The following is a 23,675-nucleotide window of genomic DNA, read 5'->3' as shown; positions in this document are numbered from 1 at the left end:
CAGTGCAGCAGAACCAAAAACCACAGTGCTGCACAAAACATACCCAGCAGAACCGGATACCACAGTGCAGCACAAAATACCGCCCCAGCAGAACCAGATACCACAGTGCAGCACAAAATACTGCCCCAGCAGAACCAGATACCACAGTGCAGCACAAAATACCGCCCCAGCAGAACCAGATATTACAGTGCAGTACAAAATACTGCCCCAGCAGAACCAGATACCACAGTGCAGCACAAAATACCGCCCCAGCAGAACCAAAAACCACAGTGCAGCACAAAATACTGCCCCAGCAGAACCAGATACCCCAGTGCAGCACAAAATACTGCAGCCCTCATCACAATATTCAAGAAGAAGGTGATACAGTTGAGTTTAGTAGAGCACCTGCTGCCATTGGCCAAGTACATAAGTACCTGATGCTTCTAGTGTTAATTAATGCTGAGAGAATCAGATTGTTATGTGGTCAGTGGGCTTGACGAGGGCTTGAGAGGCCTGGGTATCCACCCACCAGGAAATTTCCCTGTAAGGTCTATGGCCAGTCCGCCCCTGCACATGAGAGATAGAGACCTGCTGAATACACTATGGAAGCATTAATCCCTCTGCCTTGGGGCTGATATGACAGGGACAGCCTGTAACGACGTGAAGTATCCAGGATTCTTCATATTGGAAGAGCTGGAGACGCTTTCCTCTGTCCTAGAATATCCCTCCTGTCCGCTAAAGCTGCAGTGTGGAGACTGAGGGCAGGGAGGAGGAGGCTGCCACCCTGACTGTTAGGGCTCATGCACACGACCGTATGTTTTTTGCAATCCGCAAAACAATGATCAGCAAAAAATGCAGATGACGTCCTTGTGACATCCATACTGGATCCATTGTAACAATGCCTATCCTTGCCCGCAAAATGGAATAGGACATCTATCTTTTTTGCGGAACAACCACGCAGACATACGGAGTCATTTCCATATTTTTTATTTTTTTTGCTGACCCATTGAAATGAATGGTTCCGCATACGGGCCACAAAATAAAACGGAATAGACACGGAAAAAAAACACGTTTGTGTGCATGAGCCCTTAGAGACATGATGCTGCAGAGAAGAACACTGCACCCAGCGGGACCAGGACTCTTCTGCCACATTCGGGATGGTTGGTTCTCTCTAGTTTGGATGCCATTCTTAGGCAAAATTGAGTTTTGGAGCTTGCATAAAGCCTGTGACATGCATGCTGCTGCTCAGGGCACCGTCTGCTGCCTCTCCTGGGCCTCAGATCCGTATGTCTGTCTACCATCCTCCTACAACTTAGTTATAAGAGATAATTATTATAGACAAGATGCCGAGCAATTTGGCAGGTATGCATAGCAGTAGTAACAAGAGTTTGGTATAAACTTTTGAGAAGCGCAGCGGGAAATAATCCATGTAGTGACTCATATTTGAAGAGCAGATATGCTGCTGTCAGCAACAAAATGTAATTTCCCACAGTTATTAAAATGTGCAGCTATTTCGTGGTTCAGCTCTCTGTTCTGACTCCAGGACATAATACTAACAAAGTTACTAAATCCGACACTGAAATAATGCTATTTACATGATTGCATATGTTTATTGCCCTGTATATGGCACCAGAATGATTGGATAGAATCAATGATAGGTCGCTGTCACCCTTGTCCAGGGGCCGTGTCTGGCATTCCAGCTTTCATAGAGCTAAACCTCCTGGAAGACCATGCCTGTTGTTTGTCTCCGCACCCCTCCCTCTCAGGGCACATACAGGATAGCTCATTGTTTAAATTGATTCTCATTCTTACACATTTCCTTACACTTTTATTATTCCTTGGCTTTATGATTTCTACTGTTGTCTTATGCTTCCTGCTGTCTGAAAAATGGGGACCTAAACCAAAATTGTGTAGCATGAAGAAGTGGACTGTTGTATTGTAGAACTACCCGTGCCCGCTTCATTGAATGCAAAAGGGGAGTACTATGACATCACTATTATCCCTGTACTGTGACATCACTGTGTTTATTACCCCTGTACTGTGACATCACTGTGTTTATTATCCCGTACTGTGACATCACTGTGTTTATTATCCCTGTACTGTGACATCACTGTGTTTATTCTCCCTGTACTGTGACATCAGTGTGTTTATTATCTCTGTACTGTGACATCACTGTGTTTATTATCTCTGTACTGTGACATCACTGTGTTTATTATCTCTGTACTGTGACATCACTGTGTTTATTATCCCTGTACTGTGACATCACTGTGTTTATTATCCCTGTACTGTGACATCACTGTGTTTATTATCCCTGTACTGTGACATCACTGTTTATTATCCCGTACTGTGACATCACTGTGTTTATTATCCCTGTACTGTGACATCACTGTGTTTATTATCCCTGTACTGTGACATCACTGTGTTTATTATCCCTGTACTGTGACATCACTGTGTTTATTATCTCTGTGCTTTGACATTACTGTGTTTATTATTCCTGTACTGTGACATCACTGTGTTTATTATCCCGTACTGTGACATCACTGTGTTTATTATCTTTGTACTGTGACATCACTGTTTATTATCTCTGTACTGTGACATCACTGTGCTTATTATCTTTGTACTGTGACATCACTGTCTATTATCTCTGCACTGTGACATCACTGTGTGTATTATCCCATATAAGAATATACCACTTTTAAACATTTAAGTTGCCAGGAACATAAGTAATACAGTATAATTTTTCCAGCTTCCATTGTACTAACATGGCTGGTGTCTCCACCTTGGCCAGCAGAGAGGTGGAATCCCAGCAGTACCCTCCATATGCCTTTTGTAAAGGAATTTTGAAGATGAATAGGAATATTTATGACATGGGCTGTGGCTGTGGTCAGACCCAAGTGCTGTTCTTCATCCTTTCCCTCATTACTCAGCAGCAGCACACCTCTGCAGGGTATTAGCACACAGCCCTCCATCGCTCTTCCCTCAGGCTGTGGTATATTTCACGTCTGTTTCCAGGAATTTAGATTTACCAAATTCGATATTCAGCCCCCTGCTATAACATACTCATTGCATTCTCCTCTAATTTCCCTTTTAAGTCAAGAAACATGACATGCCTTTGATTAAAAATGCACAAGGCAATTCTGGTGCACGGTGATTGTTGAGCCTAAAGATGAAAATCACATTTTGTGCTACAGAGATGGCGAAAAAGTAGCAGATCCCAGAGAATCGTACTGTGCCGTGACCTGCGGGCTCCTACAGGGGGACCTGGTGCCTATGCAGAGTATAGACCCCACAACCAGCCCCACCATAAAAAACTGTAGGAAATAAGTAATCTCTCTCATGTTAAAAATTATTGACCTTAAAGAACATCTGTCTGCAGGATCAACCCCATTAAACCTGGTAGGGTTGATCCTGGTGGCCACACCCCTTGATGCACTGAAGTATAAAAGTTTATTTCCCCCCCCAGAAACACCTCAACCGATTTTTCACAAGACAGGTATCATTTTACCCAGCAGGATCAGCCCTATCAGATAGTATACCTGGTTTGATGGGATTGATTCTGCAGACGGCTGCTCTTTAAAAGGCATTGGTCATCAGATTTGCACCTATGACACTGGCTGACTTGCATGTGCCCTTGGCAGCTGAAGGCATCTGTGTTGGTCCCATGTTCATATGTGCCCGCATTGCTGAGAAAATCTATGCAAATGAGCCTCATGGAGCAACGGGGGCGTTGCCATTACACCTACAGGCTCTGCTCTCTCTGCAATTGCTGTGCCCTCTGCACTTTAATTGACAGCACCAGGCAGTAAAAATGTCATCAAGCCTGGCAATGTCAATCAAAGTGCAGAGGACGCGGCAGTTGCAGAGAGAGCAGAGCCTCTAGGTGTAATGGTAACGCCCCCGTTGCTCCTAGAGGCTCATTTGCATATAGTAAAACATCATTTTTCTCAGCAATGCGAGCACATATGGGCATGAGACCAACACAGATGCCTTCAGCTGTCAATATCTGATTGATGGGGGGGTCTGACTCCCAGCACCCCTGCCGATCATTTGTTTGAAGAGGCCGCAGTGCTCCAGTGAGTGCTGCAGCCTCTTCCTAGACCATTCACGTCATGTTCATTGGGGACATGGCCTATGTGCAGCTCAGTCCTTCTCAGGAAACCTCTTTAATGTAAGTTATATAAATTCATGTGAAGTGAGCTCCCCCTAGTGGTGACTGTAGGCAGCCTGAGCTCTATGATTTATCAAGTCAGAGAAACGAAGTAGAATATTTGGCTTTAAGTTAATTCTTAAAATTCCAATTAATTACATGTTCCGAATCAGTTCATAATTTAATTCATTTCATATACTATATATATATATATAGTTTCCTTTAAACGGAGTTTCAGAACCATATCATATTCTACTTAATAAAAAGAATTAGTAAACAGCGTCTGCACAAAGGTGTAAATCCTTCATCTTTGTACAAAGCAAAATGAGCAGCGGGTGATATATTGAATGTGTGACAGTGTCAGTACTGCTGACAGCTCCCCACAACAGTCCTGCAAATAGGATTATAGGAGGTTCCATGGATCCAGTGGCCGTCATTCTACCATTATAATGAAGGGGATATTTCCATTTTAGCCGTCCAGTTCTGAATATCCTGCACATACGGTGACCAGTTGGGCCGGAGTTACAGAGACTGTGCCACGCTGTTTCCAGCTCCCCCGGCCGCCATATAGGTTGGGTATTCAATCTCAGGCACGACTGGCAAACACGGAAATACACTTTGAATGTTTTTCAATTTAATCTCAAGTCCCTCAATTCACTGAACCACAGAATAGTTAAAAACCCACCTATATCTGTTCTTCAGTAATGGAATGACAGAGCCACAGTGAAGACTGACACAAAAAACTGGTAAATGCATCTACCTGTCTGTATGTCTATTTATTTATCTGATATCTATTTATCTATTTGTTATTATTATTATTTATTATTATTAAAGCACCATTCATTCCATGGCGCCATACATATGAAAAGGAGTGCACCTACATAATACAGACAATTGCAAGAAGCATGAACTGGTCCTGGTATCTATCATTTATCTGCCTATCTGTGTGAATAGAGGTAAAAGAGAGGAAGCACTTCAACATTTCAGTGAAAAAATGTGGATGTCCTTTATTCACCCAACGTTTCAGCTCTACTCAATGGAGGCTTGACAAAGACTCGCTTTTACCTCTATTGAATCATTTGTTGATCCTGGATTGCACCCACCTAACTACAGAGTGCTGCTTTTCCTTTTTTCTTTTTCTGATGGCATACACCCCCGTATCCTAAGGGAATTAAGTAATGTCATAGCCAGACCCTTATTTCTGATATTTGCGGACTCTATACTGACAGGGAATGTCCCACAGGATTGGCGCATGGCAAATGTGGTGCCAATATTCAAAAAGGGTCCAAAAACAGAGCCTGGAAACTATAGGCCGGTAAGTTTAACATCTGTTGTGGGTAAACTGTTTGAAGGTTTTCTGAGAGATGATATCTTGGAGCATCTCGACGGAAATAAGCAAATAACGCCATATCAGCATGGCTTTGTGAGGGATCGGTCATGTCCAACTAATGTAATCAGTTTCTATGAGGAGGTAAGTTCTAGACTTGACAGCGGCGAATCAATGGATGTCGTATATCTGGACTTCTCCAAAGCATTTGACACTGTACCTCATAAAAGGTTAGTATATAAAATGAGAATGCTCGGACTGGGAGAAAACGTCTGTAAGTGGGTAAGTAACTGGCTCAATGATAGAAAACAGAGGGTGGTTATTAACGGTACACACTCAGATTGGGTCACTGTCACTAGTGGAGTACCTCAGGGGTCAGTATTAGGCCCTATTCTCTTCAATATATTTATTAATGATCTTGTAGAAGGCTTACACAGTAAAGTATCAATTTTCGCAGATGACACTAAACTGTGTAAAGTAATTTACACTGAAGAGGACAGTATACTGTATATATATATATACTATAGAGGACAGTATACTACTACAGAGGGATCTGGGTAGATTGGGGGCTTGGGCAGATAAGTGGCAGATGAGGTTTAACATTGACAAATGTAAGGTTATGCACATGGGAAGGAATAATGCAAGTCACCCGTACATACTAAATGATAAAACACTCGGTAACACTGACATGGAAAAGGATCTAGGAATTTTAATAAACAGCAAACTAAGCTGCAAAAACCAGTGTCAGGCAGCTGCTGCCAAGGCCAATAAGATAATGGGTTGCATCAGAAGGGGCTTAGATGCCCGTGATGAGAACATAGTCCTACTACTTTACACATCACTAGTCAGACCACACATGGAGTACTGTGTACAGTTCTGGGCTCCTGTGAACAAGGCAGACATAGCAGAGCTGGAGAAGGTCCAGAGGAGGGCAAAGTAATAACTGGAATGGGGCAACTACAGGACCCTAAAAGATTATCAAAATTAGGGTTATTCACTTTAGAAAAAAGACGACTGAGGGGAGATCTAATTACTATGTATAAATATATCAGGGGTCAGTACAGAGATCTATCCCATCATCTATTTATCCCCAGGACTGTGACTGTGACGAGGGGACATCCTCTGCGTCTGGAGGAAAGAAGGTTTGTACACAAACATAGAAGAGGATTCTTTATGGTAAGAGCAGTGAGACTATGGAACTCTCTGCCTGAGGAGGTGGTGATGGTGAGTACAATAAAGGAATTCAAGAGGGGCCTGGATGTGTTACTGGAGTGTAATAATATTACAGGATATAGCTACTAGAGAGGGGTCGGTGATCCAGGGAGTTATTCTGATTGCCTGATTGGAGTCAGGAGTGAGGAAAATTGGCTTCTACCTCACAGTTTGTTTTTTTGCCTTCCTCTGGATCAACTTGCAGGATAACAGGCCGAACTGGATGGACAAATGTCTTTTTTCGGCCTTATGTACTATGTTACTATGTTCTACCTATCTGTGTTCCTTTCTGTGCCTCTCTTCTTTTTTTCTTTTTCCTTCCTTCCTCCCTCCCTTCTATCCTTTCTTCCTCCCTTCCTTTATTCCTTCCTTCCTTCCTTACTTCCTCCCTTCTATCCTTTCTTCCTTCCATCCTTTATTCCGTCCTTCCTTCCTTTATTCCTTCCTTCCTCCCCTCCTTCCTTCATTCCACCCTCCCCTCATTCCTTCTATCCTTCCATCCTTTATTCCATCCTTCCTTCCTTTATTCCTTCCTTCCTTCCTTCCATCCTTTCTTCCTCCCCTCCTTCCTTTCTTCCTTATTTTGAATCTCCATCTGGATGACCCAACCATTACATCCATGCACATTGATTTTAATGGGCACCATGCAATGCTTCATTTTCCCTGTGGAGGCGCTGCAGAGAAATCAAACACTTGCTCGAAGGTTTCCTCACAATGTACAGTTGATCACTGGGGGTCCCAGCAGTAGGATACCCAGATATCCACTTAGTTTGGGGGATTTGTAAGAAGTAGAGACCCCCTTTGAGCCTCTGGTGTATTCAGCCTTGTGCTTAGGCTATGGATTGAAGCACTTATCCCGTGCGCTCGGTGACGACAGCGTTTCTTGACTTTGCATGTAGATTAACTGCGGTAATTTGCATAGGGAGTGAGAACAGAAGCCTGTCAGCGCTGCGCCGCTTCCTCCAGATCTGTCACCAGACCTATAACCTGACTTATAGGAGGGAGGGGGGGAGACGCCAGGAAGCCGCCTGTATTATAATATATACCGCAACGCAGCAACAAATACACCTCAAACAAGATTTGTATTAATCTCCACGACGGCAGATGAAATGAGACTTCACTGGGATTAGTGCAGTGTAATAACCCAGCTGTCAAGACATAGATCGGACCTAGCAACGGTGGATTTGTCCTGCTTTCCTGAGCACAGGGACGGGGCCGACATGAGCAGAAGAGAGCAACGAAATAGAGATGACCCCCCCAGTATGATGGGGACACAGGGACAGCGTTATAGACCCCGGATACTCACTGTTCTACGCAGTGTTAAGTGCTACACCTGTCTAATATACCGTGTGCTTTTATCTCTCACCTATGGCAACATCTCTGCTTGCTGTCGGTGAATGGGAACATTCTTGTTTACATGTCAAGACTGAAAACCTAGACAGCTACAATTGCATCCGGTCTACACAAATGTCTGTGAGCTAAATACATCAGGGGCGCTGATAGTTTGTTACATTGTATCAGGTAAAATATTCCAGCTTTTGGGTCCAGGCTGTTTAGCTCACTGAGGATTGTCTAAACTGATACACTGTAGCAAACTGCCAGCTGTGAGAAGCATTAGATCACATATTATCTTCTATGTTTTGCTTTTGAGCTTCAATTTTTATCGCTCCAATTGCTCTGCTCGATTTTCTTCAAGTTGGCAACTCTGGGGGGGTGTCCTTATTGCTGCAGCACTCTCCCTATCGCAGCTCAGGGGGCATGTCCTTTCTGCCACAGCTCTCTACCACTGCTCAGGGGAGGTGTCCTATCTGTTGTAGCTCTCTCCCTATCACAGCTCAGGGGATTTCTTATTTCTGTTTTCACTCTCTCCCTATCACCAATCAGGGGATGGGTCCTTTCTGCTGCAGCTCTCTCCCTATCAGAGCTAAGGGGGCATGTCCTTTCTGCTACAGCTGTCTACCCACTACAGCTCAGTCAGGGTGTGTGTCCTTTCTGCAGCAGCTCTCTCCGGATCACAGCGCAGGGATGTGCCCTTTCTGCTACAGCTCTCCCTATCACAGCTCAGGGGTCATATCCTTTTTTGCTGCAGCTCTCTACCTACCTCAGCTCACGGGTTTCCTTCCTGCCGCAGCTCTCTCCCTATCACAGCTCAGGGGGTGGGTCCTTTCTGCTGCAGCTCTCTTCCTATCTGAGCTCAGGAGGCGTGTCCTTTTTGAGGCAGCTCTCCCTATAACAGCTCAGAGGGCGTGTCCTTTCTGTTGGCATTTGAAGGCTAGAACCAAGCATGTGCAACCACCTCTGGAGGTGGACGTGCACGTTACTATACAGATTAAACACCAGGGGGCGCCATTATAATGAAGTAAAGAGCATATCCAGAGAATTTTTGTAACAAAGTAAATTACAAAATTAAATAGAACTTTTTATGCTGATTTATATTAAAGGGGCTTTGCAGTTTTTTTTAAACTGATGATCTATCCTCTGGATAGATCATAAGCATCTGATCGGTGGGGGTCCGACACCCGGGACCCCCGCTGATCAGCTGTTTGAGAAGGCAGAGGCGCTGGCAGTATCCAGAGGATAGATCATTAGTTTAAAAAAACTGCAGAACCCCTTTAAAATGACTTTTAATGGTGTCACAACCCCTCTAATTGGCCCTGAGGACGCCCACCACACTCTCAGAAACTGCACCAAGAGGGAACACATCCCTTTTGATGCGGATTTCCATAATCCAAAACTGTATGAATAGCAAGACATATTCCCGCTGGAAGCAATGGGACACAGATTTGCCATTGTACCAACCATACCCTGAAGGGGTTAAGCTAAGCTTTATCCAAATGTACTGTGGATGGCCCCCCTACCCTCCGGGAAACTGGAATACCTACATAGACGGTATGACCACCCTTGGGTTTAGGGGTGTCATCAAGGGACATTTCCCCTCCGCTCGGGATGCCCAGATAACCTGGAGCGTGTAATACTCTGTATGCCCAGTAGTGGTCGCTGTGAGAAAAATGAGCAGAAAAAGAATCATCTGTTTGCTGGGGGCCAGTGTCATATTAAAGGGGTTGCCAGAAAATCCTTTTATAAAATCATTTGCAGGATATACTATTAGAACTGCCTCTGTGGCAAATTACATTGTGTGACCCATATACAATGGCTGCAATACATCAGCAAATAACGTATAGCGCTATAGTGTAACCGTACCCCCAGGGGAGATATTACTCATTTATCGTATTATAGTTAAACATTTCCGCTTGTGCAGTTTACTGCCTGAGTCACGGAGCGCTGCCCGTGCAGCATATACAATGCAGACATAAAATAATAACGTATTACCGCCCTATAGTATACCATCGTACAAGATGAATTCAGCTTGTGAAAAATGCAAATATAATGACTTGTGTTTACATTAATCTGTCTCTATATATCTGAGAGCTGGCGCTAATAATTTGCATAGTCATCCCCAGGGTCATAGATAGTGAAAAACCTCAAGTCTTCAATTATTCGCACCGCCGGAACAGTTCATGCTTGCCCTTAAAGGGGTTGTGCATTGTGACCTGAGGATAGGTCATCGATATCTGATCGGTGGGAGGTCTGACTCCCGGCACACCCGCCAATCAGCTGTTTGAAGAGGGGGGTGGCACTTAGACGAGCGCTGCTTGCGCTTCAAGATTACCCTGCGCGCCGTCTCGCTGGCAGCGGCGGCGCAGTGTAGTTACAAGTGCTCCTCCCATTGAAGTGAATGGCGCTTGTAATTACACCGCGCCTCCAGGACAATGCGCAGTGTAATCTTGAAGAGGAGGTAGCGCTCGTACGAGCGTCGCTTCCTCTTCAAACAGCTGATTGGCAGGGGTGTCGGGAGTCGGACCCCCACAGGTCAGATATTGAAGACCGATCCTGAGGATGGGTCATCAGTATTAGGCCTCTTGCACACGAACGTGTGCGCCCCATGGTCAAGTTGCGGCCCGCAATGCACGAACACTGTTCGCGGGGCAGCCGCAGCGGATCGCATGCCCATTGACTTTAATGGGTCCGCGATCCGGCCGTTCCGCAAAAAAATAGGACATGTTATATCTTTTTGCGGAACGGAAGTACGGGACGAAACCCCACGGAAGCACTCCGTAGTGCTCCCGTAGGGTTCCCTTCCGCAACCTTTGGATTTGCGGACCCATTTAAGTGAATGGGTCCGCATCCGGAACGGCGCCCGTGTATTGCGGATCTGCAAATGCGGTCCGCCATACGGCCACGGAGCTCACACGTTCGTGTGAAAGAGGCCTAACTGGCTGCACAACCCCTTAAAGGGCATGTCTGGTTTAGAAAGAGATATACACTGGGGGGGGGGGTGCTGCCACACTGTCGTTTGTTTCTTACATTACATTAGCTTTTTTTGGGTGACATATTTTGGCACACACTTTTATTGCTTTTTTTTCTTCCAGACTTTCTTTTCCTGTAGAGAAGTCTGTGGTGAAGGAATGCTAGAATCTTAAAATGCAACACAAGAAGCTGGCCATGTTTGTAGGGACTTGTATAGTCTAATATGTAACAGCTGGACGCAGCATTTGTCACCGCAAAAGTCCCACAGAAAAACGCCCCTAAAAAATGCAAAGTTGGTGCAAAAAAGATGTAATATAAAACTAGTCTTTGGAAGCAAATAGAGGAGGTCTCCGTTCTCGGCATTTCTATCACCATAAGGTTCCGATGTGTCCGTGCATTACAAGGACAGCCCATTGATTTCTGCAAGAACTGTTTAGGCAGGGTACTGGCTGTCCTTAAAGGGCATCTGTCAGCAGTTTTGTACCTATGACACTGGCTGACCTGTTACATGTGCGCTTGGCAGCTGAAGACATCTGTGTTGGTCCCATGTTCATATGTGCACGCATTACTGAGAAAAATGATGTTTTGATATATGCAAATGAGCCTCTAGGAGCAACGGGGGCGTTCCCCTTACACCTAGAGGCTCAGCTCTCTCTGCAACTGCTGCACCCTCTGTACTTTGATTGACAGTGCTAGGTGTGATGACATTTACACTGTCTGGTCCTGTCAATAAAAGTGCAGTGGTCGCGGCAGTTGCAGAGAGAGCAGAGCCTCTTGGTGTAATTGCAACGCCCCCGTTGCTCCTAGAGGCTCATTTGCATATATCAAAACATCATTTTTCTCAGCAACGCGGGCACATATGAACATGGGGCCAACACAGATGCCTTCAGCTGCCAAGCGCACCTGTAACAGGTCAGCCAGTGTCATAGGTACAAAACTGCTGACAGATGCCCTTTAAAGAGACCAGCCCTGTATGGAGACTTATTGGCAATGCTCTATGGGAAAACAATATGCAAAGAGGTATCTCCCAAGGAAAGAGAACCTTCTCGATAGCGCACCTCTCGACCGCGAGTCAAAATCTGACTTTTTAAAAAGCCTCGGGGTATGACAAGGGAAATCGCCAAGCCAAATAACCAGCTGTTTTGGGGTGCCTGCCCCTCGTCAGTGTGGAATAGGATTCTGACTGGCAAGGTGCTCCCTATGAGCCCAAGGCTTGTTAAAATGTCATATTTTGACTCCTAGGGAGCCATTTCCACAAGGTGGCGCTAGTGATATTGTTGGGAGATAGCTCTTTGCATATTGTTCTCCCATGGACCATTGCCAATAAGTCTGCATACCGTGGAGCACTTCCAGTGAGTCTCCATTCAGGGCTTGTCATATCCACTGTCCCTTGTCATATCCAAAGTCTTATTAAAGAGTCGGATTTTGACTCCTAGGGAGCCACGTCCACAATGTGGCGCTGGCAGAAAAGCTCTCTTTCACTGGGAGATACCTCTTTGCATATGCATAAACGGCGTAACGTAATGCTTCATTTCCCCTGTGGAGGCGCTGCAGGGAAATCAAATTCTTATCAGACTACACATTACCAGTTCTGTGACCAGCTGATTGTTGGGAGACCCTTCTAACAAAAAGGGATTGTCTCTTCTTCTATGCCTTCTTAGAGCATCCCCAGCTAATAGGTACCCCGCTTTAATAGCAGGAGTCATCTCAGTGGTTACTCTTAGTCTTAGTCCTAGATGACCACCAGGACCCAGCGCCATTGATGGACACCCACTGATTTCAGTACAAACAATTCTGCTGGTGATCATATCTGACTATAAGGTCTCTCATCTAGGAAAGGGGGGGACGGGCTCTCAATTTGTATAGCGGCAGTCCAGATCACACAGTGGATTTACATGGCTGCATTCTTCCAGAAATAGCGCCACACCTGCTCATAGGTCGTGTGTGGTATTGCACCTTAGCCCTATTTGCTTCCATGGAACTGAGCCGCAATACCAGTACAAGTAGCCAGTGATACCAGTATCCTTGTTAATAAGCTGTGTCCCTACACAATGTCCTGTATATAGATTAGGGAGTCACTACAAGGTATTTGAGGTACATGCAGCGTCTGTGTAGGCACCTGATGCAAGCAGAAAGTGCTGCCTGTGAGATCTGAGATCTGGGGCTGAATCCAAATGAGTGCAGTATAGATTACATCAAATTAAAAATTTAAAGGGTAATTAGGCATAGAAGAAAATTTAACAATCTCAACATAGAAACATAGAATATGTCGGCAGATAAGAACCGTTTGGCCCATCTAGTCTGCCCAATATATCTGAATCCTATGAATAGCCCCTGGCCCTATCTTATATGAAGGATGGCCTTATGCCTATCCCATGCATGCTTAAACTCCTTCACTGTATTTGCAGCTACCACTTCTGCAGGAAGGCTATTCCATGCATCCACTACTCTCTCAGTAAGGCCCCTTGCAGACGACCGTGTCCGGATGCGTCCCGGTGCATTGCGGCAAACCCGCGCGAGTAGGTACCCAATTGCAGTGAGTTTTGATTGCGATTGCGTTCCGTTGTTCAGTTTTTATTGCGCGTGTTCAATGCGTTTTGCACGCGTGTGATAAAAAACTGACTGTGGTACCCAGACCCGAACTTCTTCACAGAAGTTCAGGTTTGGGTTCAAGGTTGTGTAGATTGTATTATTTTCCCTTATAACATGGTGATGGATCATGTGACAGACCATGTGATGAACGTAGTGACGTCATCAAAGGTCCTATTCCTCACAAAAGAAGACAGAAGAGAAGCCGAGCTGCGCGAACAAGTGGATTAAGGTGAGTTAAATTATTTTTTGTGGTTTTTTTAACCCCTCCAGCCCTATTGTACTATGCATTCTGTATTCAGAATGCTATTATTTCCCCTTATAACTACGTTATAAGGGAAAATAATAATGATCGGGTCCCCATCCCGATCATCACCTAGCAACCATGCGTGAAAATCGCACCGCATCCGCACTTGCTTGCGATTTTCATGCAACCCCATTAATTTCTATGTGGCCTGCGTTACGTGCAAAAAAGCACAAAGAGGAGCATGCTGCGATTGTCACGCAACGCACAAGTGATGCGTGAAAATCACCGCTCATGTGCGCAGCCCCATAGAAATGAATGGGTCCGGATTCAGTGCGGGTGCAATGCGTTCACCTCACGCATTGCACCCACGCAGAAATCTTTCCCGTGTGAAAGGGGCCTAAAGTAATACTTCCTGATATTGCTTTTAAACCTTTGCCCCTCTATTTTAAAACTGTGTTCTCTTTCGGTAGTTTTTCTTCTTTTAAATATTCTCTCCTCTTTTACCTTGTTGATTCCCTTTATGTATTTAGCAGTTTCTATTATATCCCCTCTGTCTCGTCTTTCTTCCAAGCTATACATGTTAAGGTCTTTTAATCTTTCCTGGTAAGTTTTGTCCTACAATCCATGTACCAGTTTAGTAGCTCTTCTCTGAACTGTCTCCAAAGTATCAATATCCTTCTGGAGATATGGCCTCCAGTACTGAGCACAATACTCCAGATGAGGTCTCACTAGTGCTCTGTAGAGCGGCATGAGTGCCTCCCTCTGTCTACTGGTAATGCCTCTCCCTATAGACCCAAGCATTCTGCTAGCATCTCCTGCTGCTCTATGACATGGTCTGCCTACCTTTAAGTCTTCTGAAATAATGACCCCTAAATCCCTTTCCTCAGATACTGAGGTTAGGACTGTATCACTGATTTTATATTCTGCTCTTGGGTTTTTACGCCCCAGGGGCATTATCTTGCACTTATCAACATTACATTTTAGTTGCCAGATTTTTGACCATTCCTCTAGTTTTCCTAAATCCTTTTCCATTTGGTGTATCCCTCCAGGAACATCAACCCTGTTACAAATCTTTGTGTCATCAGCAAAAAGACACACCTTACCATCGAGGCCTTCTGCAATGTCGCTGATAAAGATATTAAACAATATGGGTCCCAGAACAGATCCCTGAGGTACCCCACTGGTAACAAGACCATGGTCTGAATATACCCCATTGACTACAACCCTCTGTTGTCTGTCCCTCAGCCACTGCCTAATCCATTCAACAATATGGGAGTCCAAGCCCAAAGACTGCAATTTATTGATAAACCTTCTATGTGGGACAGTATCAAAAGCCTTACTAAAGTGTAGATAAGCGATGTCTACTGCACCTCCGCCATCTATTATTTTATTCACCCAATCAAAAAAATCAATAAATCAACCTAAATAAATGTTGAGTAACTTTGCAAATACCTTCCTTTTACTGTTTTTCTTCGGATTTCAAATTATTCCCCGCCGTTCACGCCCATAGCTGCTCCCTAAATTCCATTGGTTGCCCTAAGAATCAGACAGCCGTTTGGCTCCTCCCCTTAATGAGACGTGACCGTTCAGCTATATCGAGTGAGCTCCCACTGTACTCAATGGTAAAACAGGGATCCAGCAGAATAATGAATTCAGCTCTGGATATGAACGGAGAAGAAATAAAGTGGACGACTCCTTTGAGTAGCTGAATAATTTGGCGTCATCTGAGAATGGTTTTCAGCAAACAAAAGTGACTCCCAGATGCCAGAACTTAGTCTTTTGTGCACGTCTCGCTTTTCAGCTGGGCTCTGCCGTGTAATTCAAGTGTCACAACCATCAATTGCGTTTGTCATTTTTCAGTCTTAAGATGTATTTATCTGCTTGGCAGCGGCAGGCGCTTTCTCCTTGTTTACCTACTTTAGGGGTCTTTGTTCCCATTTAGTCATTTTCCAGCCATGGTAAATAAATGGTTTCACAGCAAAAAAAAATCTTATTTTATTCTCTTACATCCAATGTCTCCTCACATTCAGGATCTTTGTCTATTAGTAGCTACAAAGAGCGTCTCTCGCTCTGGAGGACCTATTCTGTCCAGCTTATTGATTTCTAAGTGTAATGCTTTATTTCCCCTGCGGAGGCGCTGCAGGAGTATTGAACACTTGCTTCATGGTTTACTGTTGATCGCTGGGGGTCCCAGCAGCGGGACGCTCTGATCAGCCATCAGCCAAAGTGAGGAACCCCTTTGTATGAGAAATGTGGGTGACAACCAGCAAAGCAGCCAGTCCAGGCCCGTTGTGTTGTCACCCAGCTCCTGAATGACAAATCTACCTATTCCAGAAACGAGTCTGCTGCACATAATATACCTGTTTAATGAGACATTGTAGCAGCCCCTCCACTGTTAATAGCAGTACACTATGGGGGATTTATCAAGATTGGTCTGGCATTTTTTTCTAGTTTGTGCTGGTGTGAAATGCGTCAATTTAATTAATTTTTTTTTAATCACATTGGCGCATCTTGGGAGGTCCGTGCACCAGAAAGTGACATCTGTCCCAGCTTCGAGTTGCCGTAGATTTCGGGTGTAATTCTGGTATAACTAGTCTTAAAATTGTTGAGATGTACCCCATCTTCACCTGCCCATATCCCGCAAAAGGAAACTTGCGCAAAAATGTGCGACCTTTGCTGCCACTTTTTTGGTGCAGGACCCTTTACAACCCCCCCCCCCCCAGGAGATTGTGTAACTATTATATAAAAAGGGGTTATCCAACCCCTACAATGCCCCCCAAAATGCCCAGGCACCTCATACAGGTTATACTTACCCCACTCCCCGGCACCCACGTCCCTCCGGATCTCTGCACAGCCGCCGCTGCATCTCCTCGTCGCTCGGATCAAAACACCCGCGACTGGGGGTCGGACATCCAATAGCAGGCCGCTACAGGGATGAGCCTCCCTATCATCGTTCCCGTCAAGACCTGCTATTGGCTGCTCCCCCCCCCCCCCCCTGTTTTGATCCGCGTGGCAGAGAGAGGCAGCGGTGGCCGTGCGGGCATCAGGAGCAACGTGGGTGCCAGGGAAAACAGGGTGAGTATAATCTATATGAGGTGCCTGGGCATTTTGCGGGGCATTATAGGGGTTGGATAACCCCTTTTAAGGAAGTGTATTATTAGCAATTGCCCGATGGGTGGCGCTCAAACCATACCACCCAATTCAAATTCTATGGCACTGCCAGAGATTGCCGGGTGCTGTACCTCTCTGTCAGTCCCATAGACTTTGAATGAGGTGAGCATGCTTGACCACCACTCCATTTAAACGTGGGACATGGCTCCCCCCCTGTTCTTATGATCGGTGGAGCAGTCATACCCCCACTAATCAGATACTTATCACCTATACTTATTATTTTTGGAAGACCCTTTTAAATAATTGCATTTATAATTGAAAACATTTGTGGCCAATAAAGTTCTCTTTATAGGAATGACATTTTCTTTAAGGGAATCGTCCAAAATGATGTCAGACCCTCATTCCAGACTACCCTGAATTAGCCAAAGCAGAGAGCGTCTCTTGCTCTGGAGGACTCAGCATGTCCTTGCATTACATGGACGAGCCCATTGATTTCAATGGGAATGGTGTAATACCCCACTTCACCTGTGGTGGTGCTGCAGAATAATGGAACCCTTACTGCCAGGACCCCCCCACACACAGATCCAGCTGATCGCTGGAGATCCCTGCAGACAAAAAGGAATCAGAACCAATTCAGCTCCAAAATATTCACTATTAGGAGAATTTCAAGTGGATGAATATATTTTCTCTGTAGCTTTGGGCATCAGAGAGTTCTGCGGTGGATTCTCTGATGGTTTCGGGTTGGCAGCAGCGCGCGATGTTCCAGTTTGGGCAGGTGGGCTTTATTTGTGACTGTCTATGGAAATTCAGAGTAAAGTAGTTGCCAGTTATAATTCTAAGCCCCCATAGGGCAGTACCCAGCTGGCAGCCCATCAGTCTTGAAATGCGTGTCTGACACAGTATCGTGCGCTGAATCATGTGCCTGTCCATCTTCTGTACATTATACGGCCACAGAGGAGTTCCTCAACCATGTAAGGACAGGAGGCTCCAGGCTAAGAGCTCTGATACCAGGGTGACTCGTAATACCCCTGCCACCTCCTCTAGGGGACAGATTAGCATGTAGACTATGGGAATGATGACATCATCACTCCTCATGTGTAATACATAACCGTTTCTTACATTAAATACTCCTATGGCAGCATGGTGGCTGTGATTCTTACTGCCGCCTTGCAGCAGCGGAGCACCGGTACCCCATAGGCAACATGCTTGACCCCTTATTGGCGGCTTTACTGCGGGTTAGTTAATAGGAATCCTTTGAAATTCACCCTAATCTGTCTGTATTTGACATGGGGACATCAGACTGTAAGTCCAGTCGGCCACAGGGACCAGGGACAAGATGGCAGCCAGACAGGGAAAGATAGGGGCCGGACCATTTACGATTAGCTCTTTTTTATGTTTTATATATTTTTTCTATTGCACGGGGAGTTGGAAGGGAACAACACTCCGAAGTGACATTATTCCCCCCCGCTAGAGGGTTCCTTAAATTTGACACTTTTTGAATGCCTCAAAATTAGGGGTGACCTTCAAGTGCAGCGTCTCCTCCTTAGAATTGGAGGAAATATTTATGGCAGTGGTTTGAGCATTATATTTGTGGCGTGGAGCGGAGCTCCATTTTATCTGGTAGAGAAGGTGAACGGATCTGGAAGTCAAAACATGAGAGATTGGAGAAAGCTTGATTAATCTGCGCAATGAAAAGAAGATTAAATACTGGGGGAATCTGTGACTTAGGCAACGCAAGGAGTTTTATTGTCTCCTTAACCCTTCCCGGGCTCCAGTAAGAACATTTGGAAGCCCAGAAGCTCTTGGTCTACTAAGGATCCTTCCCGGGGACCCATTCATTCCCAATTTATCTCCCTTATCATTATGTATTTTTGATGCTTTTTGGTCTATAGTGGAAAAAAAAACCACATAAAAACATAAATTCTTAAACAGCAGCGAAGATCATATAACTTAGGCCTCCTGCACACGAACGTGTGCGCCCCGTGGCCGTATTGCAGATTCGCAATACACGGGCGCCGTTCCGTGGGCATTCCGCATCAAGGATGCTGACCCATTGAAGTGAAATCCGGAGATGCGGAATGGTGCGGAACGGAAGCACGGAAGGGAAACCCACGGAAGCACTACGGAGTGCTTTCGTGGGGTTTCTTCTAGTAGTTCCGTTCCGCAAAAAGATAGAACATGTCCTATCTTTTTGCGGAAAGGGCGGATCGCAGACCCATTAAAGTGAATGGGTCCGTGATCCGTTGTGGCTGCCCCACAGTCGGTGTTCGTGCATTGCGGCCCGCATTGCATTGCGGCCACGGGGCGCACGTGTGCAGGAGGCCTTAATGTGATGATAGGAATTGTAGTCCATGCATCAGATAACTTTCCCTGAGACATCTATATGGGCTGTTTGGGATTGTAGTCCATGCAAAAAAAAAAAATGCAAAGACAGAAACCCGGATATTTTTGTTTTTTGGTAATGATATAGATATCGAACGCATGCAGTAAAGCGCAGACGATGGCACCCTCCACTGTTTAGCTGGACACTGGCTGCGAAGTGGTTAACCCTTTCAGCTGAACAGAACTCCATGGCAATGCTCTGTTAGGTATCTCCCACACAGAAGCTAATATTAGAAAATATCCCACATTGAAAGAAAAAAGAAAAATCAACATAGAAACAGAACCGAGTTATTGTCAAACTGATAGTTGAGATCCGAGCCTGGAAGCTGGGTAGGAAGAATGGAAGGGGTAGGGTGATGAGGGGCACAGAGTCCTGGCTGAAGTTAAAGGGTAGGATTGTGCAAGGGCGCATACTGTATGCATAGGCATGATGAACTTTTGAGGGATCTTAAAGGTATAGTAAAGTGATTAGACCAGGTAGAATGCAAAACTTGATGCCAAGGTGAGTCCATTCAAACCTGACCTCTTAATTCCACCTAAGGTTAGTCACCCATGGTGTTCAAGACAGACTAGACCTTAATAGGAACCAAGGGGGGTTGAACTCACAGTGGGGTTAAGGGGTGAAATGTACTGTAATAAATTTCATAGTCACAAACATTGATCATATGAGCTCAAACAATACACTCTGTGAGCCTGTGTCAGACCGGCGTTGGTGGAACCACTGGTACCATGAAGTTCTGACAGCCCTGAAGCTTGATACATATAGAGGTTATAGTCTTCCTACACCACCCGACATAATAATGCAATGACACACAAGCCCATGGTCCAAAGGTCATAGGCGTCTACTATGATGATAATATACCTTCAAGGCAGCAGGTTCTCCATAATCCCGAGTGAGTCATCACCTCTTCGTTCTTCTTGCTGGTTTCATTGTCATTGGTAGATTTCGCTTTACAGACCCCTCTGGAATACAGCCAATAATCCGTGCCCACCGCTATGGTCATCAGACTAAAAGCTGCGAAGGCCCCCACAGTGGTGATAAGCATCTGAACACCTCTGTCACACATCCTCATTCTTGGTCATGGTAGTTGGGCTCCTTGCTTGTGAGGAACCTGGATGAAGTGAGGTCAGACAGTTGCTGTTTCAGAATAATCCAGATTGAAGAACTTTTTGACAAGTTCGATGACCTTGAGAAAGTCAATGTCTGCTCCGTGCACCTGTCCTATGACCCTTGCTTGGGAAGTAAGAAGTTATAGTGTTGCACCTTATGAAGATCTCCTTGGCTTTAGAACAATAGAGTTGGAATTCTCCCAGTCTTAGTCGATGCTACATTGATCTCAACTGCAAAGCTTGTGCGATAGTTTAATGGACTGTGGTACTGAAGGGACCATTCGTATCCAGGCTCCTTGGTGCTGAAAGGACAGTTCATATCCTGGCTCCTTAGCGTTAAAGGGACAGTTCATGTCCTGGCTCCTTGGAGTTGAAGGGATAGTTCATATCCTGGCTCCTTGGAGTTGTAGGGACAGTTCATATCCTGGATCCTTAGCGTTGAAGGGACAGTTCATGTCCTGGCTCCTTGGAGTTGAAGGGATAGTTCAAACCCTGGCTCTTTGCAGTTGAAGGGCAAGTTCATATCCTGGCTTCTTGGTGTTGAAGGGATAGTTCATATTCAGGCTCCTTGGTGCTGAAAGGACAGCTCATGGTTGGGTTCCTTGGTGCTGAAGGGACAGCTCATGATTGGGCTCCTTGGTGCTGAAGGGATAGCTCATGGTTGGGCTCCTTGGTGCTGAAGGGACAGCTCATGGTCCAGCTCCCTGGTGCTGAAGGGACAGCTCATAGCCGGGCTCTGCTCCTGAGATGATGCTGATGGGGAAGCTCCTGGCTTCTGTGCTGCTGAAGGGAAGCTCCTTACCAGCTCTTCATTCAGTCACTGCACAAATCTTCTTTCTGTCTTGTCCTTGTTCAAACCCAAATGACGCAAGAAATGTTGGTGCATGCTGTAAACCCCGTAAAACCACAGCTCTGTAGGAAGTTCTAAACTGATGCCAAACAGGTTCCTCTATTTTTCTGTGCAATCTTCTGGCATGTGTGCTGAGCAGCTTCACCCTCCAGCTAAAGTGATCTGAGCCAGCTTTTGGGAAAACTATGGGAATCGCCTCCTAAACCTTTTTGCGATTTCTCTACTGTGATTCAGTGCAACCATATTTCCAAATTCCACATGCCATGGTCAGAGACAGAACTTGGGGTGTCCTCCATGTGGAGGTTTTGGGGGTTCTGTGCAGACACCCCATAATCCGGGTCTAGAGGTGCTCACCTAGGAAGGATTCCAACGCTCATTCTCTTCTACTAGACAAAGTTCTGCTCCTTCCAGCGTATGTTTTAGGTGCCTGGAAGTCTCTTAGGACTATAAAGCCGTCTCTGTCCTAAAAGTGTACATTCATAAGTGGCACCTACCTCTGTCGGCTCTTGTTATCTTTTAGGAGGTCTGGTCTTGCTTTAGATTGTCTTCCTTCCACTTGCTGTTCCCGTCTTTCTGTATCAGATTGTGTCTCCTTCCTTTCATCTGCTCAGTCTAGGTTGCTCCAATCTCTGCTTGCACTCGTTGCTTCCCTCTTCTGTGTCCTTCCACCCAGCCTCTGTCTCTCCCTCATCTCCTGACCCTCTCCTTCTCTCTCTCTCTCCCTGGTACTTAGTATTACACAGCTATTCTCCAGATCTGGTATCCTCGTCCCTACAACGCCACTCAGACTTTCATTATGCAAAAACTGAAGTCTACTGATGCAGAGAGAATGAGACCCTGGAGAAGGCAGGTTTTTAAAGGGACAGTGTCCATGTTCTGATTGGGAAGCTGATCATCTGAGGAGCGGCACACACCCGTCCAGTTTATAATTGCCCACATCTCATTCCAGAGCTGAGCTTGTCTCCTGCTCTGCTGCGAGGACTGGAAATGTCATTTCTAAAGGCTGGTCGTGCATCTTGGCGGCACATCTCCAGCTCTATGCCGCTTAATAAAAGTGACGGGAAAACAGCAGCAATTACTCCCCAAGGTGTAAAAAACACATCCTATCAATACGTCATCTGTCGCTGTCTATACACTGAAAGGGAAACTGTTAAAATGTATTTCAGTCTTCGGGAATGGGTCACAATCACATTTAGAAAATTGTTTAGTGCTTTTTCCGAAATATGAGAAATAATCATTAGGTTCCTGATTGGTACTTACTCCTCACCTCCTCTTTCCTTCCTTCCCCCCTTTCTCCTTTCCCTCCCCTCCCTTTCCCCAACCTTCTACTGTCCCAGCACTCACCCTAGTTTTTCTTATTCCCCATTTTTCAGTATTATGTGATTTGCATTATTTATATATATGCGTCTTTATGTTTACTGAGAGTGAAGTTACTCTCATGTTTGTAATCTTAAAATTTTTCAAAATTAAAAAGAATTTACAAGAAAAGGGGCACATTTAGAAAAGAGGGGCATCTCCTATTCAGAACCCTCCTCTATTTAAGGGACGCTTCCATCAGAAAGGAGTGTTTTAAAAAAAAAAATCTAATTGATTTCGAATTTTTGCCTGTTTTTCTGTTTCACATTGGAAGCACTACGTCACTGAAAATTTGCACGCAAGATATTGTCCTTCTGTAGCAGCCACCGCAGATGATGAGACCTCCCATATCAGGTCGGCCACCTCCGGCACACCAGCTGTTAGGAATTAGGAAACTACAATTCCCTGTTTGCTCCATTTACTTCTATGGGAGTTACTAGAGCAGCCCAACAAGTGTGCATGCTGGGAGATGTAGTTACACAACAGATGGAGGAGATGCCGCACCCTGTCCTATACAAATCGGGAATGCATTGTCAGTTTACTGCGACTGTGATCAGAAGATGTTATCTGCAGGTTAATCGTCATGATAATAGTATTTGTAGAATTGAGTTTCGTATGAGCGCTCATATTGTCCTGGATAAAGATGTCTACAGAAGAGCAGCCTAATGTGGGATGCTCTAATGGAGTCACTACAGGGAGGCTCTCTCTGGCCGCAGTGATGGTCTGACTGAGAGAGTTAAGTGAGTCTGTCTTGTGCTAAAAGGGGAAGTTTAAAGAGCCAGGTCAGGACGTAGAATACATGAGGTGACTTTAAAAAATTATATCCAGAAAAACACATAGAATATTTTCCATATATAAATGTTGATGGAAGTGTCCCTACATGGATGGATGATTGATTTTTACTGGGAACTGTGCAATACTTTAGTTCTCCTGTGGTGGCGCTGCAGGAAAATGAAAGACTTGCTGTTAGGTTCCCTTACAGATTAACTCCGACCGCTGGATGTCTCAGCGGCTGAACACTTTGTGATCAGTTTACCCTTTTTTTCCCCCAAAGTTA

The 23,675-nt window shown here is 45.2% G+C and overlaps 1 protein-coding gene across 1 annotated transcript in view; it reads right to left on the bottom strand.

Moving 5' to 3' along the window:
* The window catches only part of CACNG3 (calcium voltage-gated channel auxiliary subunit gamma 3), a 77,916-nt gene extending 57,541 nt beyond the window's left edge, over window positions 1-20,375 (bottom strand). Inside the window, exon 1 of the mRNA XM_040441951.1 lies at window positions 20,165-20,375. Coding sequence (XP_040297885.1) covers window positions 20,165-20,375 — 211 coding nt within the window. The remainder of the gene's footprint in view (window positions 1-20,164) is intronic.
* Window positions 20,376-23,675: the final 3,300 nt, after the last annotated feature.

This window comes from Bufo bufo, chromosome 7, assembly GCF_905171765.1.
Source record: "Bufo bufo chromosome 7, aBufBuf1.1, whole genome shotgun sequence".
In the NCBI taxonomy this organism is placed as follows: Eukaryota; Metazoa; Chordata; class Amphibia; order Anura; family Bufonidae; genus Bufo; species Bufo bufo.
The sequence above is the reverse complement of the archived record's forward strand: the minus strand, read 5'-3'. Positions and strand labels throughout refer to the sequence as shown.